The 22,211-nt window shown below is 32.9% G+C and overlaps 1 protein-coding gene across 1 annotated transcript in view; it reads left to right on the forward strand.

Annotated features, from left to right (window-relative positions):
- Positions 1-22,211, forward strand: part of LOC129807130 (protein O-mannosyl-transferase Tmtc3) — a 325,993-nt gene that overhangs the window by 132,299 nt on the left and 171,483 nt on the right. The window contains exon 3 of the mRNA XM_055856176.1: positions 16,531-16,612. Within this exon, the coding sequence (XP_055712151.1) occupies positions 16,531-16,612 (82 nt within the window). The remainder of the gene's footprint in view (positions 1-16,530; positions 16,613-22,211) is intronic.

Here is a 22,211-nt window from a genome sequence, read left to right on the forward strand (position 1 = left end):
GTAGCAGGGCTTCTGCCCTGAAAGATTCCTTAAGGAGACCAAGGCTTAGGGGGTACCACCAAACACGGGGTAGCACCAAACACTAATTTTTATTCCTAAACTACTTGGACTATCTATACCATTTCTTCAGTGGACAAGCATCCCTATAGTGCCTATAAATTTCTATAAGTCTTGTCCTCTGAAGTCAATTATCTGATTAAAAAATCGCAGTGTTTGGTGCTACCCCGTGTTTGGTGGTGCCCCAGTTTCCCCTATCGTGATCAATTGCTCGGCAACGAACCAGCTCTTTGCCCCCATCCGAACTCTTATAGGCCATGTTAACGATTGATTAACAGTGTCTCTTATCAGCCAATCCCCCACATGGCGGCAACAGAACTATAGCGCCAGTGAAAGGACATCCCTGGAGCAAGAGGCAGGAAATATGAATTTCCTGCGAACAGGAAAGGGAATCCAGGGACCAGGGAAGGGTTGGAAACTCGTTTAAATCTCTTTCTGGGCTTCTTCTAAGACCCTGTTATGTTTTTTCTTTCTGGAATTCCGCATTCTTGGAGTTGTCGGGGAAATATGGTTATTTTAGATAACTAAAAAATATAGCGGATAGTCTCTTTAAGAGACCCATTTTTTCTAATCCTTCTGAGTTAGTAAAATCCTGACCAATAGTTTATAACCTGAAGTTGAGCCACCACATAGAGTACTTCATAGGAACATTACATGCATATTGCTCTCCTAAAGTGTAGGCTTAATAATAAATCGTTTCATCTAAGCTAAGATACTTATAAATTGTTCCTAATACGAGCTTAGGACCTAAGGCTTAGCCATATGGATTAAATCCTTTAATTCCTTATCAAGCAAGATTTTTGAGGAAGTTGTTGCTTCAGATTGGATATTAAAAAAAATTATCGATTAGATTTTTAAATCTCTGAAAAAATTATTTGTTATTTAGATTTTTAAGACATTTGGGAACTGGGCTAAGCCTCCAGTCTGAAGCCGATATAAGAACCTAAAATAGATTGCGAAAACCCAGGGATAGATTGTGAGGATTGAAGAAGTGTCTTTTAGTCACGTAAATAAATTACTAAGCCTGGTCACACGTATGACCTACAACATATTCATAATTAATACTGTATACAAAGGTTCTTGAGATGTAATGAATGTGCGTCTCGATCTAAGAACTTATTGTAAACCGATGAATTTGGTAAGATCTCTAAATCGTGTCGTGAATACGGACTCAAATAGACTCAGGCTGATTCTCGAGAATATATAGCCTGTAAAATTTGGTAGTCTAGATCTATGTCAAACTGCCATACACTAAGGGTTTAGAATCATCGAATAGAAGTTCTTTGCATAATTTTTTTACCCCCTTTACCTAATTCTTTACTAACCAAATTTTTCTGGCTAAATATTCTTAAAGATCAGGCTGAGTCTATTTGAGTGCTAAGTCGTGCATCCAGAACCTTTAAATCAGAAGCCTACAAGAACCGTTGAAACCGAATAAACGTCAAATGAAAACCGTACGTCAGTGGTCAAAACGCTACCAGAAACAAACTTATTTTTACGTTTATTCGGTTTCAACGGTTTTTGCACACCTCTGCTTTAAATCATACACTAAGCAAGAAGCCATTGCTAAGCTTCGCACGTTTCATTCTTCCTTATTTTTTACAAAGAAAAATTACTTAATCTTATTAAATCAAAAAAGTCCACTGACTTTTCCGATGACTATGGTGATAGGTTGTGTTAGGAATGAAGAGCGAAAAGGAAGATTTCCACATGTGGCGAGTATTTGCTAGAAAGTTGTTCAGCCACTCATTCAGGACCTGACTGTTCGACAGGATCCGTGACTATTTCCTGGGCTTGAAAGGTGTAAGAGCGTTGTCCATGGAGTAGGAAGAGAATAGTGAATATAGCCAGAGAGGAATGGGAGACATTACATTCACCATGCGGTTCCGTGTGCTTTTGACAACTTCTGAGCAATAATATTTATTCTAAGCGTACTCCATCCAACTTTTCGTCCACATGAGTGGTATGCCTTTTTTGGGTTCAGAGGAGGAGGATGGGGAGGGGGGTTAAATTCCAGACTGACATGGGGTGACACCCAAAATGGAAGGGAAAAAGCCACCGGACAGTGGGAGTAATTCGACTCTCACCGGGTGAAAGCTTTTTTGTGTTAATAAATGTTATTGTTTGGTCTTTTCTCCCAACTTCCCAGTACCATTGGTCTCTCAGAGAAGAGTTGAAGAGAATTGCACTTAAATTTCCACATAGATGAAATTACCCAGTCACAAATCCCACCACTGAGTATCTAATGAAGCAATTGTTTGCCCAATTAGTCCACTTGGTATTGCAGCAATATTTTTCAGGCACGATTCACTTGGGGAATCACCTTCCCAATTCACAGAGACACTTTTGAATTTCACAAGTAAACTTAAAATGTGAATAATCCGATTTTTATCAACTCTGGCATTTTGAGTGGAAAAACACTTCATACACTTTTCTATATGGGATTGTTTTGTATGTATGTTGGCCATTTTCGTTTTCCATTTAAGAAGGACATCGGACTCCTACTGTGTCCGTTGACCGCAGAGATCCACCCACTGACCATCAACTAATGAATATATATTTCTCATGTTACATTCAAACACTGTCCCCTCTTGTATTCCCTCAACCGAAAACCAAATGATATTTCATTGGGAACAAAATGGGAAGTTCCGGGAAAACGAATAACAAGAATAAGCACTAAAAATAAATTATAGTCTTCATGCAATTTTTACAATATTGTGCAAATAGGATACCTACCATTGATTATTCTTTACTTAAACATTACCTATGCCTCAATGTGAAGTATAAATACCATATAGAGTGATATAGGGTAAGTGTGCCAAATTCCGGCCGGCTTGCAATTTCGGCCACCTTTTTTGTTCCTCGAATTTCCATGAACTTTTAGATTTTACGTACTCTAGAACTGATACAATGCAAAAGAATAACAAAAAATGTAGCTTCGACAAACGAGATGACGTGAAAAAGATATTGGAAGAATTCCCGAAGGCCAAGGAACTATGAGAATGATGGTGGCCGAAATAGGGCACCAAAGCTATGTCTATATTTTTATTCATTTTAAAGTGTATTAAGAATGATTTTAGAGCAAATAAAGACGGTAAACTCTTTACAAGGTTCCAAGAAACACTCTTTAAGAAGAAAGAATAAAAAAATCAATTTGAATTTAAAATATTTCAAACTGGAGACTTTGACGTTTGCATGAAACTATGCCGAAATTTGGCACACTTACCCTACCTTATCATAAATTAATCAGTGATTCATCCTTTTCTTGAAACAAAATTAAAAGAAATCCAAGGTAAATTGTATGAACAGGCAGTAAAAAAAAACAAAAAAATAAATAAATAAAAATTGAGCGCATATTAGAGAATTAATGAGAATGGTTTTAAAATCTTAATGTAGCATCTGATAGCAATATTAATGAAATAATTTTGTATACAAGTAACTTTCCACATAGGATTTTATGGTGAAAGTAACACCTATTGACACTTTAAGAACTCGTGTCAGGACTCAGGACCTATTGACACCCTACTATGTACCATTTCGAATACGAAATTTGAACACTTATCGAAAAACGTAGATTAATAAAAAAAACTCCATATTACTTACATATTACTAGATACATTAAATTAAATCTCATCATTTTGACAAATGTGTCAATAGGAGTTCCCTGTCGAGAAGGTGTTCATTCGACCCTAAATAAAAAAGCATATAAGTTCATTTGGATTTTAAACTTAAGAATAGAAAACTTTATAATTTTAAACATTTTATAATCAACGCTGCAAATATTTTCATTGCTTTTGAGTTCAGATGCGCCAATTGCTTATAAATCGTTTTTCTTAAAATACTCAATTGATTTTTTTCTAAAAATAATTTTACTATAGGTAACATTTTAACTGAGTATTTTCAGAGTAGAGATAATTTTTGAGGTAGAGTTAATTGCGTTCATTCTATACTCCACTAAAAGGGATAAAAGTACACCAAAGAACAAAAAAAAAGAGTCCTAGAAAGTTTCACAAAAACTTTTTTTCCCCCAGAAATGCAAAAGAAAGTGACGTTAAAGTGCCATTATACTATCCCCAATGGTAGTGAGTAAATTTGAATGTGAGTAAATTAAAGTGTGGAGAATTTACTTTGTGAATTATATTAATAATTTACTGTTGTCTGCTTTCTTGTGCCCACCCAAACCCTTTTTCCCTAAAATGTATACATGTCAGAGATGAGTTTACATATTTTGCACAATATCCTGGCATTTGTAACGCGATAATCCCCCTTGGAAATTGTCCATGCTACAGTGTTATTGCTATCTGCATAAAATCCATGAGAGACGGAGATTTTCATTCTAGCTGTTCTAAATGTTTCTTCCGGATGTTGCATATTGTTCAATTGCTTATTTACTTCATGTTTAGAATATTGTCAACTTAATATTCTACACATTTAAAGTGTGGTTGGTCAAGTGAAAATCCTTTTGCATAAAGTTAATCATTACAGAAAATTGTCATAGCATATTTAAATATCTGTACTTAATTTGCATAATATGAGAACTGAAAGCTTATTTTGAATATAATTTGCAAATATCAGGAAGTGACAGCGTATAGAAAACAAAATTTTTTTTTGAACTGTAGGCGGAAGTAGAGCACCTTTGAAATTGAGATTTTTTAACATATTTTTAAATAAAATTGAGCCTTATCATGATATAGGCAATTTAGCTTCTTAATCTGTTTGTGCAGCTAAATTATATCATGATAAGGCTGCATATTATTTAAAAATAGGTGAAAAATCGTAATTTCAAAGGTGCCCTACTTCACCCCAATAAATGGAAATTCTATGTTTCAAATACAAACTACCGGTCAAAGGAAGGAGTGATAGGGAATGGGCTCTCTTAAGCAACTAGCTGTCCCATTTTAAATTTAAATATTTTTTAATAAGCTTACTGTTCTGCCTTAATGTTTCATTCAGAAAAACTCTTTTCAAAATTGAATAACGAAATTGATTAACAGTTATTATTAAATTAACTGTTTGTAATATGATCCAACACCTTTTTAAACCAAAAATCTCTTCGATTGTATATTTGTTACAATATTCTTTTTATTAAAATATTTAAAATGCACCGATATTTAAATATCAATTTAAATCATTTCAATTGTTATGAAAAACTATTAATATTAATGAAGTGCTTATTAAAGTTTAAGCATATAGCTATAATAAAATTAAAAATTCAGTGACACGTAGCTTTTGGTTGTGTTTATCAGTTTAAGCGTAATAATCCTAATTAAATATTTAATGGTAGGTATTGCTATTTCTGTAGTTAATTTACATTTATTTCATGACAGCAACAATTTCAATTTATTCGAAATTTAATACGTCAGAAAGAAATGTAGAAAGTCAACACTGTTTCTTAATGATTATTAAGTATGATTAAATCATTTAAATGCTTTTGAAATATTAAACTAGCAATTCCGAACTCGACTTAGCTAACTTATACCATTAGCATAAATCTTTTTATAGACTTAAAAATTCTTTGATACCTTAAAAGTAAGTATTCCTAAATTGTAAGAGAAATTAATATCTTGCTTTAATCTCTGCAACGTAACATCCAGTGAAATAGACAGAGTTTCATCTATCTCTTTGACGTTTAAATTTAAAATTTGCAACTTCAAAGGATAGTATTATTACACTTTATAATATTTAAGATTCCCTTATCGTAAGGAGTAGAAAGAAATTTTTGATTTAAAATTTTCTTCTAAGCAATATTTTAGGAAATTTAACTTCCAAATTATTTATTTTTATTGTTTCCCAATAATCCATTGTATTTTCACGATAAAAGAATCCTTATTAAATACAATTTGGTTTTAATTCTTATTTTTATTAAAGACTCTTTATTTATGTGCGCTTCATAATGGCCAGCGCACAATGACTTTTGTTTTGTAAACATGTTTTTGACTTTTCTGTAAGAGTGAATGAAACGGAGGTCTAGTCATCTCGCTCACTCTAATAGGCAAATTTGATAACATGTTTACTATCAAAAGTTATTGTAAGTTGGACATAATGCTCAACGCACAATAACTTTTGTTTGTAAACATGTTTTCAAAATTTCCTATGAGAGTGAGCGAGATGACTAGATCAAGATCTCACTCACTCTCATTGAAATGTCAAAAACATGTTTACAAAACAAAAGTTATTGTGCATTGGGCATAATACTCTTAAAAGCAATAGACAAACCTCTCGTGCATCGGCAGTAATAAAGGATTACAAAAAATTGAAGTGTAAATTAATATTACTCATTTGCATATAATGAGAGAAATGTCCCATTTATAATGCGACACTTCACGATACTACACCCACTACACAGATTAAAACCTCGTATTAATTCCATTCTCCATATATTTGTGGTTAAATACTGATTCTGTAGTTGACTTTCACATCATGAATAACATGCATATTGCAACAATCTCCAGAATTTTAATTAAACTTTTCATTTGGGTGATAATGGCAATACTGATTTTAAGGTTGTTTTAGTTTATAAGGGTAGTGATTATTTCAATTGAAAAATCGTGTATCCGAAGGAATTACAGTAGGGCTAAAACACACAATACACCAACCAAGAATTGAACCTAGGATTAAAAAATCAATTTTAAGATATAGTTTCACTTTTCAAAATAAAATTCTGTTATGCTAAATCAAAAATAAAAAAAAATAATTACAAAAACTTTTAAGTAAAGGCTTATGATTTAAAAAAATATCGCCTTGTGGGAACAGTTCAATTTTCGAAGTAGAAATGTTTATAAAAATAAACCGATTCAATTTCTTATCATAAAACATATCACTTATAAAAAAAATTTTAGAGGCCGAGTTAAATGTTTAAAAAAAATCCGATGAATATGTTTCAGAATCGAATACAAAGTGCAACTTCAGTAGTGCAAGCACGTTTAACTCTAAAGACTTAGAGTAAAATATAATTGTGAACTGAACCTAGTCCTGAACATTGAGATTTCGTCACTTTTTCAAATGGATAAAGAGAAATAGAAAATTGCGAAGAAGTACAAGACCTACACTCTAAAGTATTTTTCGTTTTTTCCTCTCCTAAAACAGTGAGAAAATCTCAAATTTTTGGATTAGGTATGGTTCACGATTAGCCTATTGTACCCTACTGCTTAAAAATGATCAAAGATCCGTGGTTAAAAGAAATTTAAACATAAGTTTGAACACCTTGCGTTCACATTTCAATCTATTATTTTTTATAATTTATTTAGGGACTATATTTAGGGAGTAAGCAAGTGTGCCTAAACGGTCTTCAGACTAAAAGTTCAACTTATGCCTCTTTCAGACTAGAGGTTTAGTCTAGTTCCCGAATATCTCAAAAATCTAAATAATGAGCAATTTTATAGATTTTTCAAAATCTAATAGATCATTTGCCCTTAATATCCAATCCTAAACAACAATTTCTTAAAAAATCGTGCGTGATAAAGAATTATAGGAGTTAAGCCAGATGGCTAAGCCTTAGGTCTGAAGCCCGTATTAGTTCCCAAAGGTCTCAAAGTTCTAAGCGACAAGCAATTACAGGAATTCTTCATATACAGTTAAGTATAGCTTAGACGCGGTTGACTTTGACTGGCCTTAGAGGGTGATTTTGCCCTCTGCTGTCTTCAGCTTTTCTTAATTCTATAACTCTAAAGACAGACTTCACCGATCCGATCTACCATGTTTGACCGGTAAAGCATATCCTTAAGTGCAAGAATTAAAGAAAGCTTACGAATAGCAGACAGGCAAAGACACCTACGGTAGACGACATGTGCCTAATGTACCTACAAGCTTAGTATTTTTTTTCAAAAATATTTCACCTTTCAAAAAACAATCGAAAAATTTAAACTATACAGATAAACCAGGTCTGACGATCGTATTAGCGACTGAATCAAGTGTGTCACATACGCTAATCGACGCTGATCTGTTTAGCTTTTTATTTGAGTTTTTTTTTAAGTATACACTAGTTATAAGTTAGTAAAGTTAACTGCTCGTTATAAAGTTTACTCTTTTTGGGTTAAAATATATTAACATTTCTACATGTTGATTTAACAACTTTGTATGGGTAAATTCTTTTCATAAAGCTGTAACTGTAACCTCTAGTACACCTAGAAAAGTAATAATTGAAACCGATTTAGAATCACTGCAGTAATACCCAGATACACTTACGACATTATCAGAGACACGGCTTTGTGTGAAACTGATGTGAATGTAGTCTAATCATTATTTTAGTTATAATTACATTATACTGTCTCTCGGCTTAAGTAGTAGTTGTGTCCAGCATATATAATGGTAAAATTGACATTTCCTGAATGTTAATTTAACATTATCGGATGTCTCTCATTTCTCTATCGGAGTTGCAGTGCCTATAGTGTCCTGTTATCCGAACTAGATTTAGCGTCTGTTCATTTTCATAATCAGGGGCTTTCAAAGAATGTGTCCTATTCTCTCTATGGTTTGGTCGAAAATAACGAACGCTGGGTGATTATGCAACAATATCGCTCTTCAATCAAATTCCATAGACGCATGGACGGTACATGATAATTGAAAAATTGTGATTAAACTTATGCAAAGAAGAGGAGGAAATAGTTAATTTTATTGGAAGGTTGATGTGTGCAGAAAAAATCGAAATGTTTGACTATTCCATGTAAAAATATAGTGACTTCATTCAGTATCTGAAAGTCTCCTGTTTCAGCTTAATGGCAATTTTGATCGGAAATTCTTCCTCGTCTCCTGGATGCCGGCGACAAAAGGGAACGAGAATACAGCCACTTCCGTGCAGTGACGACAAATGGTAATGGGTATAGATGTCACGGTTGGAGCTTCCTGTTCCATGTCTGTCTTCGTCGGTCGCTTCTCTGCCATTGTCAGTGCTCTCTCTGGGGTCTATCGAGGGGGTAGCTACTTTTGGGGTGTATGAGGGAAACTCTGGGTGTGCTCATATCTCCCCTTTATGGTTTTTTGTGGCATTTTTCCCATTCATGAATTTATTCGTAGCCCTTTTTTTATCCCACTGCACCCACATCTCTCACCCTCCCTCATCAACAATTCTGTATTCACGAGGCTGTCTATCCATTTGGTGTGCTTGTCTCTACGATTGTCGATTGCACAATTCCGTAAATTCCAGAAATACTGAAAATTTATTTTATATGCCCGTCACCCTAAAATCTCCATACAGAAACTCTGGGATAGAAACTATGCGAAATTTATTGATTCACTGATTTGTTTGCACTTCTCACTGGGTTGATAAATCTTCACTATAACTTGATGGTTGATTTTAGGGATTCACCAAGAGCACTCGCATGAACGAAAATTACAAATTGTTGCTCTAGGGATTTTATACTGACACTTCAATGCACCATATTTTGTTAAGGGGGCTACATAGTGTGAGATAGAAAAAGAACGATTTTATTATTTTTCTAGAACATAGATACGCGAGCAAGTGCTCGAATGAAATACTCACAGTTAGATGGACGTTACTCTCAATAATGTTTATTTTCATTTTTCTAGCTTGATATAGAATTGTTGGAATGAATCAAATTTTCGCAATTGATTTTTACTTTTTTTTTTTTTAAATTGGTCGAGAAGTATGATAAAATATTGCATATGTTGAACAAAAATTCGAAAATAAGTTTTGTTAGTTTACAATTTAATTTATTTTTCATTTTCCCATCTATTTTTTATCCATTTTTCTATTCATTGTTGGCTTAGTAACGATGTTAACCTCTACAAAAAAAATTAATGATTAATTTAACCGTAATTTTTGATATACAAGAATTTAATTATTATTATAACCCATTTTCTACAGAAAAATCATTGATTCTTATTCTCTATATTGAAAAATTGATTCTTATTCTCTATACTAAATATTTGTAAGTATTCATGTTTAATTTTATTCTTTTAATCAACCGATCTTGCAAATTTCGACTATACTTGTTTACACTTTTAACTATTAAAAAAACACACGTAGATAAACAAAACCATTAAAAGTTTCCGGAAAATACCTAGTCATTTAACGTCTTTAACGTGAAAATTTAAAGTTATCCAGTTTTAGTTTTAGTAAATTTTTAGTTATCAGTACTTCAGAGCTATTCTAACGTAATACTACTTAATCACAACGAATAGACTGGGCTTTTCTACATGGTCATTTCTTCTTTACACCTTCATTGCTTTTTTATACGTGGAAAAAATAATCAAAAAATTGCTGCACCAAACCAATTTTTGGACTAATTTGATATTTATTACGCCTTATGAGACAATATTCTTTAAAAAGAAAATGTATTAGTAAAATTTTCCAATTATAAGTACCTTGAAAAAAAGCAAAGAGCAATTGACCGGCCAATTGCTTTTTGCTCTTAATTCGAGGTGTTTAGATTTGGCAAATTTTACTAATAAATCATTTTCTTTTTAAAAAAATATTGTGTCAGAGAACAGAAAAAACATCAAAATGATCCAAAAATTGGTTTGGTGCCGCAATTTTTTGATTATTTTTTCCACGAGTAAAAAAGCAATGAAGGCGTAAAAAAGCAATGACCATGTAGAAAACCCCAGTCTGTTCGCTGTGAATATCTCACATTACTCTGATTTTTTTGATCCGTAGTAGGGTGGAGTAACCACTTATCGCCATGCCTTATTTTTATATAAAAATGATAAAAAATGCAATATTAATTAAATAAATTCAAATTTTATGTATTTCACAAGTGTAATTAAATGTTCAAAAGACAAAATTATTTATCCAAAAATGTACATTTTGTTCGATAAAAATTTGATGACACTTAGTATATTTGGTAAGAAATATTGGATTCGATGCACGTGCTTAAAATATAAAAAATACTAAAAATCGTAATTATAAAACGAATAATTATTATTTTTCGACTCTATACGTAGCAACAATAAAAATGCAAATAACTTTGCGGCTCATTTATTTCATAAATCGCGAAAAATAGCGATTTCAATATAAGTGGCGAGAAGTGGTGATTCCACCCTATGGATATGAAGTTGAACTTACTGTTTTCTAAGATATGGTTACAAAGGCACAATTAATTCTGTTATTTCAAAAACGCATCTTATTTCAATAATATATCTTTTTATTTCAATTGAAGGTGGATCTAATTAAATTTAGTACAATACTCTCACAACATTATTTTTAAAATTCAAATTGGTTTTTTTTGGGAAAACTGTTAAAAAGTTTAAAAATTGAAGCTCACTCAAAATCTGCACGGGTTTAAATGAACCTTATGCATTCCAAAAACCATAATAATTTTGCAAATGCAAATGCAATGTCAAAATTCATTCGATCCCTGCAAGAATAATTTTGCATTTAATTTTCAATATAGAAAGAAGACAACTGGAAACATTGATCCAATTGATCCAATTTATGGTAAAAATGAAAAATTGATGTCCAATTGTCTTCAGTTATAAAAAGTAACAATATTTATGTTTTTGAATAGAATAAAACACTAAAAATTACAATAAAAAAAAGCATTTTTTTTAAACATTTGTGACTTCAAATGTATAAATTTTGCGAAAATATTCAAATTACATTCGTTTATAAGACATTTTTCTTTACACTCAACTGAAGTTTTAGTACTAGTAAGGAATAATTGCTTGTTATAAAATTTCTATATAGGTCACTGAAGATCATTAAAAACTACTCTAACGCCATTGATATGATGCTAAAAAGCACAATTGCATCGTATAGTCCATAAAAACGACTCATATAATCCTTCTGTGAAAAGCTCGTACAAATGATAATAGAAGAGCATTAGATCGCCCAGATAAATCCTAATCCTTGCAGTCTTAGAGCAATTTTCTCTCATCTATCATTCAGTCCATGTCTCCTTATACCTAACTGCAAGTTTATACATCAGATGAAATTATCTCAAAATGTTTATATCATTCAAACTCGCAAATTCTCAAGTGGAATTACACTTCATTACATTTTCGCCAATGTTGGGTGAGTGAAAATGACTCCTGTCGGAAGAAATTAAGGTATTACGTGTGGAAGATGGGATTAAACTCAGGTGGTTTTCCTGTACTGAGAAAGAGAGAGAGACACATTTTCTGTATAGAAATTTTCGGTGTGATGATGACTTTTCTGCACGTTTCCCATTCAATTCTTTGCATTGGGTAAGATATGAAAGCTCCCTGGACTAACTTTGGCTGCTTGAAAGAAAATAAAAGTATCCTCAAAATGGGCTAAATGGAATACTACGCGACATCGAAAGATACCACACCGAGAGATCTTCACCAATATGGTTATTGTGTGAGATTTTTAAACATTCTCGTCACGGAATTATCAGTGGAAAGGAAATTTCTGTGGGAGTACAATGAAACTGATGCAATTGTTGCATCACTTCTTTTGTGTACTTTTTCAGTGTACATTATTTGAGGGTTTGCTTCCTTCCTGATTTCATTACTTAAACTCGCTGTGTACGTTTTTAGGGAGAGCAATAATGGAATCGATTGATTGTAATAATATTAGATTTAATTTAAATATTTAAAGTAATAACAGAACTATTTATTACAATTGAAATTTGGGTTTTAAATTTAAATTTTTATTATTTTACAATTCTGAATCATTTTATCTCAATCTATTAATATGGGACAAAGTCCCTCTTTAAGACTTGGGTCTTTTATGCGCCAATTACTTTTTTAATCTTGTAATTATTTTGTTTTCATAAAATTCATTAGATCCCTCAGGGAATCCCTAAGGGCCTTGACATACTTGAGGATTAGTCGAAAGACAGCTTAGCATAATTTTATTAGAAATAATTGTTAAACTACATTTCCATCATTTTCCACTAGGTTGTCTCTCGGCTTAAGTCGTTAGTATGTCTAGGGCATAAGGCCGCAGCCCTTAAGGAAATGACACGGATTAGCGCCTTGGCCGCAAGAGGTTTCCCCAGAACCCTCAACATTCCTCCTAATGATCTATTCGCTACGACTATTCAACATGAACTAATCCTCACTACTAATCCTCTCTACGATACCCCTCTCTCGAAGAGGTAATTCACAGGTTAGGTTAGCACAAGAAACGGTTTTAGAAGCGATCGGTGCCACTCCGAGAGACATCTATGATGTCAATTCAAATAACCACAGGGGGTTTAATCGTTAGGGAGAAGCTAGTGCTAACCTAATAATAATAATAATAAGTTTATTGGTTCATGCCCAGGATACAGAAAGTAACATGTAGGACTATACAATATAAAATATGTAGATAGAGATAGTTCGAAATAATTACAAATTTACCTAACTAAATATTAGTAATATAGGGGAGACTGGGGCAAAATGTGTCAAGACGAAAATTTTAAAATTCACTATCTTCCAAGAGAAAAAGGACCGAGACTTCAAATTTTTACTATAGATCACCTTCATGAAACTCATTAAAAAAATAAAAAAAAATTGTAATTTTGAGCCCTTGTTTTAAAATATTTGCACTTCAGTTGAGATCATATCATCGCCTTACTTCCGAAACTTATGCATTAGTGTGTGTTTGCTGTATAATTTGAATTTCCTGAATACGAAGCTGTTGTCTGTTTGTTAATTTATCTAACGTAATTTTCCTCCAAAATTAGTTTTATCAAAAATACCCAATAGGGGTAAAATTTGTCAAAAAAAAAACGAAGAATTCCGACATTTCACATGGAATAAAAAACGTTTGGTCAACAGTTTCAACACTGAGAAAAAAACGGGGGTGCGATTAACTTTTTTTTCCTCATAATTTTAATACTTTTAGGAGTAAAAATATATCAACATTTTTAATGTTAATTTTACACCTTTTTAAGGGTAAAAATTACATGAAAAGGGTAACTTTAACCCCTAATACACTTAAAAAGCATAACATTTACACCGATTTCAGATGAATACTGCAGGGTAAATTTAACATTTCCGGGATGTTATTTTAACTATTTCGGATTTCTCTCTGTGAATGAAACTGCAGAAGAGCCGTGTGGCAGCACAACTCTAACAGGAAGAGATTAAAGGATTTTTAATAGAATACCCCGCATTACAAAAGTGTTTTAAATGCTTAAAATTCTGTAGATTTCTATACAGGGGGTCCCGAGATTATGCACATTCTCGGGACCGAGGGAAAACGCACAAAACGGCTTTGTGCATACAGAAATTTTGCATACTCTCAGGAGACTTCTTTTGAATAAGCTACACTCTTAGAAAAGTTTAGACATGATTACTAATGTATAATAATCATAAAATATTTTTTTCATAACAATTTTATTAGTAATAAGAACGAAAGGCAATATTTAGGTAGATAAGTTATGGCAATTATTTCATATAGATTTCACAAAATATTACATGGTTGTGTTAATTAAATGAAATTGATAATTGCAACTAATATCAATAACGAATTTCATTTAGTCATAAATACCAATATAAATACATGAGCCTATATTTTTATATAGTTCTGTCAACTTTTGCAAGAGTTACGCAGGGTTATTCAACTAATTCTGGTCAACTATTTCATTTAGTTACCCGAACTACATATGAAGTTGTGTCTATATTTTCTATATTTTATAGTTCTAATAACTGCATATGAGCTTCTCCTAACTAATTTTTTCTAATAGTGTACGGAAACACCGTAAAATATGCAAAATATTATTGACGCAATTTTTTTAGGCTACAGTAGAGTCTCCTAAATTCGAACGCTCGGGGGGTATTTTTGACATTTCTCACCTCCCAAATTCGAACGATTTTTTCAAAACTAACGAAATTTGTGTAAGATTAAATTATACTTTGAATCAAATTCTCGCACTTTCTCGCAAGTTTTAGTGGTAACATACTTCCTTTTCATTTTATACGATAATAATGTATGTAAACATTCAGGAAGGAGCACATAAATATGATTTTCATTCACCTAGAATACGAACCTTCTAACATAACCTCACAATTGACATTTTGAATCCAAACAGCGTTCGAATTTGAGAGATTCAGATTTGAGAGACTCTACTGTATTTTCTCTATCTATTTTCAATCTGGCATTTATTCGGAAAACTTCGTTCAGTTCAACTCACCCAATTCGCGTAGCTGACTTTTCGTAGCCGGCGAAGAGAGTTTTCTTGCCAAAAACAGCTTTCGAAAAATGACTTGAAAAGCACATTTCTCACTTAGGTAATAAAAATGGTCTACGTAAAGTTATAAAGCAATAAATTTCCTACCAGAATTTACCAATACCCCATGCTTGACTAATTTTGCCCCAGCAGTTTTGAGACTTTGCACAAAATCATCTTTTCGAAAGTGGCTCGGAAATCGTATGTCCTTTCCAAATAGAGAAAAGTGAACTCCGAAAAACGGTAGAACGGTGAATTTCCTATAAGAATATGCGCAATAGAAATCATTGAGATACTCTGAGAGTTTGTGAAAAAATAAAATATCAATTTTTACAACTTTTGCCCCAATCTCCCCTACATAAGCCTAAGTAACGCGACTAGCTGTTTTTCGTTTGTTTATATTTTAAAATCGCATTGCGCTATACAGCATCCTCATAATCTCTGAAATATCGAGCAAATCTGTGAAAATATTTATTTAATTGTTGATTTTTTGGTGTTATTCACAGCAAGAGAAGACTTTTCAAGTGCAATGTGTTTTGTATCATTTGAATGTGATTCTATGTACATAATGAGCATATGTTTGTTCAACAAGACAATGTCTTTGGCGGTTGGCAGTGTTGATAAAGGACCGTGATTAAAATTCTCCAGAATTTTCCTTAGAGTAGCAAAGGATGGTAAGGGGGCTGTATAACGTGTCAAATATCAATGTATTATACACACTTATTATAGCTGTGAGTTTGTTGTAAAGTACTCCTCATCATGTCTTCTTGCTCTTCGTCTGCTGATACCCGCGGCAGCATTTCCTTATCGTCAAGTTTGCTTTTGTAATTTTCCATCAAGGAGCATCACAAACTCTTGTGGCTTTATAAAATAGAGAAATATGTATATAAATAAGGAGTTTTGGGGATGGAGAGTGATGAGAGTTTCCACGCAACCAAAACTCCTTTTCTCCACCAATGTTTGCATTCATTCACAGATAGACAAGAGGGTGGAGGTGGGGAATAGGATATACAAATAAACATTTCCTAACAATTTACACATCTATGCCATTCATCTTGTTGGAATAAATTTTACCTTTACTAATTGTATATACTGCAGGGATGTATGAAGAAATTTTCCACATCACATTAGATATCTATACATATGATTTTCACTTGAAATTCATACACATGAAAATATTTAGATAAGGCAACATAGACCCTCTACCAATACAATCACACATAAAATGACGGAAAGTGGTGTAAGGGGCTTCTCAGATTTTCACAAGCAGACCCCTTAAGATTTTCCCATGCCAGAAGAATCACTCAGATACTGCCTGAGAAGAAAACTTTTAATTGAAATGCTATATAACAAGGGCTATGTATTTATACTAATTTCTTCCATATCCTTACAGGATGTGCACGATGTTCCTGCCAGAACTGATGAGTTTCTCTGCTGCAATGCTCTTTGCCGTTCATCCAGTTCACACTGAAGCTGTAAGTCTTCTCTATATTATATACACATATATATCCATACTTCTTGCAATTTGAAGCAGCGAATAATTCACGAGAGTGCAAATCTTCAGTACGACCCCCCAGTGTTCCACTTTAGTAGTTGCAAGATTTAAATGTCCACATAATTTCCTGTAAATTTACCATGAAGATTCGCAAATGCAATTACATTAACGGCGTAATTGAAAAACAACATAAATAACACTGGGTTTTTGTATTTTATCATGAATATTATGATCAAGATTTAGGGCTAAATCACATAGCTAAAGTGAGAATTTTCGATTCAATTCAAGAATTTTTTTAGCTTTTGCAAAATGCTTGAACAAGTAATGCTATACTTCAAAGGTAGTTTCGCTCTATTTCTCTACGAAAACAACGTTCTTTAGCGGACCAACCAGGGGTGGTCATGACACACATGGTTCAATAGAGGCTGGTCATAGGCGATTAGCCTATCGCGAAGACTAATCGGCGCTACGTAGTCAGTCATAGAGACTAATAGGCGCCGACCAGGCGATCATGAAGACTCATTGACTAGACCATCAACGGATCTGTTGCTTATGGTTCACTTGCTGAAATATAATACTTATTCACCTCTTAGGTCAAACTAACTATTGTATAGTAACTATGAGTTCGTGAACTCTAGTATTTTTCACTTGCGTATTTTTTATATTTAAGGTAAATGTAAAAAATTCCGTCCAGCTTGTAATTCCGGCCACTTCTTTGTTCCACAAATTTCCATGACTCTTTAGTTTCTGCATGCTCTTGAGATTTTACAATGCAAAAATGAAATAAAAAATGTCGCTTCCGGAAGAGTAAGGAACCAGAAGAATAAAAGTGGCCGAAATATTACCCAAAGCTTATCTTTATATTTTTAATGATTTTAAAATGTATTAAGAATGATTCTCGAGAATACAAAGACGACAAATTATCTACAGGGTTGAAAAACTGAGAAAAAAGAGGCTGCGATTAACCTTTTTTCGTCATAACTTTAACACTTTTTGGGTATAAAAATATATCAACATTTTTTAATGTTAATTTTACACCTTTTAAGGGTGAAATTAACATGAAATAAGGGTAACTTTAACCCGTAATACACATAAAAAGGGTAATATTTACACCGTTTTCGGATCAATACTGCAGGGTAAAATTAACATTTCCGGAATGTTATTTTAACTTTTTCGGATTTCTCTCAGTGAAGCAACACCCCTTAAAAAGAAGTAACAAAAAATCAGTTTGTATTAAAAATGTTACATTTCAAATTTAAGACTTTGGTGCTTGCATGCAACCCATGCAACTATGCCGAAATTTGGCACAGTTACCTTACCGATTCACGACCAAATTTGAATCGATTGATAAATTAAACAAAATATCGCTTAAAGTATAATTCAAGTATAATAAAATAAAATTTTGATTTTTCAGTCACAAACCGAAAAACATTACACGTAACTGAATATATCTAACCTTTAGTTAATGAAGCAATGAAATTTCTTTTGCAATCTGCGACTGATTATGAAACTCTTCAATCTTTTATGGTTTTTCTCGTAACTTACTAACCTACATTAAGTGAGATCCTTAACAATCTCATCTATTATTGTAGTAGGACTGTTGATCCTAAAGGAGTTGGAAGAGTCCTGACGAAGATTCTTCTAAGTCAACGGTACCAATCACTGTTCAGTTGGGGTGGTGACTCTGAGGGGTGCTATAACGGCTAACTCATAAGGCTACTGTATCGCCGGTAGATGGAGTTATAAGCGTCCAATAGATTATCCCGAAGGCACATACGAATCGGTTTCTCAGTCGGCCTTCAACCGTAAAGCTGAGAGGAAGCTTGATTCGTGGCTCCCGGAGAATGAGCAATATAGGCTCTACTCCGGGAGGCTGGCGATGAAGGGCACTCCAGCATGTTCCGATGTGGATTAGTAGAATATATTGCTTCATTATTATTTTATTAAGATTACTCTCACTATATACTTTGAATATGTCTATAATCAGACGATTAAAAACCGAAGACAATATAGTTGTCTTTTTTGAATGGTTATGGAAATAAGACATCCAATTTAGTAGCCATGCTTGTCGATCCTCCAACACTGAAGGAAGTTGTTCGGGTTTGATCCCAAGGTGCTCCAAGACAAAATTCTGAATTTGATTCAGCCACCTTGTCCTAGACCTTGGGGTCGAAAGATTATCCACTACTCCTAATAATTATTATAACCGATATAAAGCAAATGACCGTCATATTGATAATTTTAACAATTTTGGACGGCGTATCCGTTATTGCCTACTCCCTGGCAAGTGGCCTTCAAAGTTGAAGCCACTTTCTCACATTCACATACAGATTCGTATGGAAATTTTTCTGCACTTGTAACGGTTACACGACATATGTCACAATTTAGGTGTGCCTTGTACACGTACACAGGACTCTGTGTCTTATAAAGAGGGATAAATATTCTATATTTCCATCTAAAAAGTTTTTCGGAACTCGAAGTATAGGCTGAGTTTGGAAACAATTTATAAGTTGGCTTCAACAGCTCCATATAAAAAAAAACCTTTTGCCAGGGGGTAGGTTATTGCAGTGTTAATTACTTTTAAAGCAACCTGTTTATATGGTTATCTCAAGCCCTTTAAAAAATGAATGTAGAGCGTACGGCCTATTCGACACATGTCCGCCCTGCCAACGGTTGTATTCCACCAATCCAAATTCTTTATTCCCTTGACACACCCAATCCCTATCGTCCTTATGGCTGCTGAACGTGCTAAAGGTTGATATATGGTGCTCTTGTTGTTAATAGCAAATAACACTAATATACTTCAGTGAGTGAGCATAATTCGTCGTGGACAGTTCACTCTCACGAAGTTGTACCTTGGCAGCCTCAGTGCTATATTTTGTGATTTGATTTAAGTGAGCTCTGTCAGGGTTTATATTAATATATCGATCAACTTAAATTCTTTATAATGTTTTTCCTAAACGATAGTAAACAAGTGGATCCTAACTGGAGAAAGGAATTCCTCTGTCTTGATCTGATTCAAATTAGAAAAGGAGGAGGGGGCAGGAGCAGAATTAGCCACGCATAGAATTAAACTGTGGGATATTATAGCTTGTCTTAAAAAGAATATTGAGAAAACTATTTATTCCTAGTAAACACCTTCCTTGCTATTTATTCAAATATTTATCAGCCTGATTAAATTTTTTTTTTTACAAATTATGCACAATAGAAATTTTCATATACTGGCTAGTTCTACCCCGGTCTCCTCTATCGTTTTTTTCTTTGACATTCTCTTCTCTGTATAAATACGTCAAATTTTGATATCATGTCATAAAAATAGTTACATTAACTCGAATTTAAAGAAAAAAATAGTTATTAAAATTCATTAAATACTTTTATCACTAATTAGTAAATTTTCTTAAGAGATTTGGAGAAACCGTTTAATGCATCGAAACTTTTTTCACGGTGAAATACTCTATTTACTGACAGATCTATCATTTATCTCTTCTAATGATTTTAAAAATACTTTTTATATAAACCTTGAATAAGCTTTTTAATTTGCGTTTACCTTTTATATCTTCAATTAAAATTATACATTTGAAAATTATTATTTTAAATTTAAAATTATCAAGTCACGAAAATATACTAGTTTTAAGTTGCAAATCATACGCAAGGCTATTTAAAATACGTCAAAGATTTTGTCAAAAAAGTTCTTTAATTTATGCAGGAAAAGTAAGATAAAATCTGGGTAGGGGAAAGTACTCTCCTTTCGAACGTTCATGTTCATACCTACGGATGATGTGAATTTTCTTTTAGTTTTCTGAAGAGATTTAAACATGATTATTACACAACTATCAATAATTGATGATAAGTTAACCAATAAAAGAAATGTGTAAGTTCCTTAGGAAAACTAAAAGTAAATTCATATTATTCGAAGGTATGAACGTTCGAAGGGAGAGTACTTTCCCCTATATTTTATCTCTGCAAAATATTTCAGTACAAAGATGAAACAAAGTCATGCTGTGAAATTGCATGCTCCAGTGTAAAACTTTGATTAAACGGAAATTTGATAAGTCAAAAATACTTCACATCCCTTTTAACTCTTTCGCGTCCATAGGGTCATATATGACCCGGGGAAAAAAGTTTCTTTTTGGCTATTTACATTAATTGAAATCTAACTGGAGTCTTGAGAAAATGAGCCAAGAATCTTACATCCTTCTATTATGATGTCGTGCACGAACAGATAGATTTCAATTAATGTAAATACCCAAAAAAAACTTTTTTCCCCGAGTCATGACATTACCCTATGGACGCGAAAGAGTTAAACTCTAAGCAATTTGTTGGAAAATGATATGCTCTCTCAGAGAACTTAAGAGAAATTACAAAATTTTCTGTGGATTTGTATTCCCAATTGAATGGAAAAAAAATATTTATATTTGTATTCCAAGTGAATCGTGTAAGATATTTTTTATTCAGCCACAATCACATCGTTTTCCACTTCGTTTTTCACCATCAAAGTCACACCCTAGCCACTTTCCTACCCTAAAAACTTTCATCTTTCGGCCGAGCTCAATTGTTTCGTGGGGGTGTGTGGATCTATATAGGAATATAGAGATGATATGTCGAACTACTTGCTACCCAATATCCAAGTTTGTAAGGTTCAAAAATCACTAAAGGGAAAGGGGATAAGATATTTTATTTTCGTTGGTGAGAAAGGGTGTTAAAACGTGGATCGGTTAAAAAGTTCTCAATTTGCCATACAGACTTTGATCTAAAATTTAATTCAAGGTATTTTAGAATAGAATTGCTAAAACGTGAGCCAATGGATTGCGTTTGAAACTATCATCAGGTTTAAAATGAAGATATTCATATTATCTGCCGCAAATATTTACAAGAAAATATATTTGTATTTCAAATTTGCCCCTTACGATTTCTTAAAATAAAAGATTGTAATAGTTTATTTTATTATATTTTAATAAAAAGTTTTTTCTTATCTGAAGAACTCTAAATAAAAATTGAAAAACTTCATATTTACTAAAAATTGTAATTATAATCTATGTGTGATTAAATGTTTAGTGTTTGAAGCCAATGAAATTCCTAAATATCCGTATTAAATCGTTTATAGATTTTAATATTAAATGAAATTCTATATATTTTTTTAATACTTCATTTTTTAAAAGATTATCAAAGAGTAAGTCATAAGCAAGCAGAGTGCCTCGTGTTTTCCGTTTCCAGAAAGTAATGTGGGTTCTCTGAGTTTCCTGGAAATTTCGAAAAAATATATGGGTTTCTGGTATGTCCGTGAGTTCCCTGGAGATATGTAAAGGTTTCCCGATCAAATCCTCGGCTCGAGTTTACCGAAATGAGTTACAAATTGCAATTAATAAGTTATAGAAAAAATCACTTGCTTATAGAAAAAATCATATTGTTTGTAAAGTTCGTAAGCTTTTCTTTAATTCTAATGTTTAAGAACGGTTCTCACCTATCAGATATGGTAGACTGGATCGGTAGAGACCATTCTTAAGCGGTCTTCATGCTAGAAGTTTAGCCCAGTTCCCGTAGGCCTCAAAATCCTAAATAGCGTGCAATTCAATTGCTCT

The sequence above is a fragment of the Phlebotomus papatasi genome, chromosome 3, assembly GCF_024763615.1.
Source record: "Phlebotomus papatasi isolate M1 chromosome 3, Ppap_2.1, whole genome shotgun sequence".
Classification (NCBI taxonomy): domain Eukaryota; kingdom Metazoa; phylum Arthropoda; class Insecta; order Diptera; family Psychodidae; genus Phlebotomus; species Phlebotomus papatasi.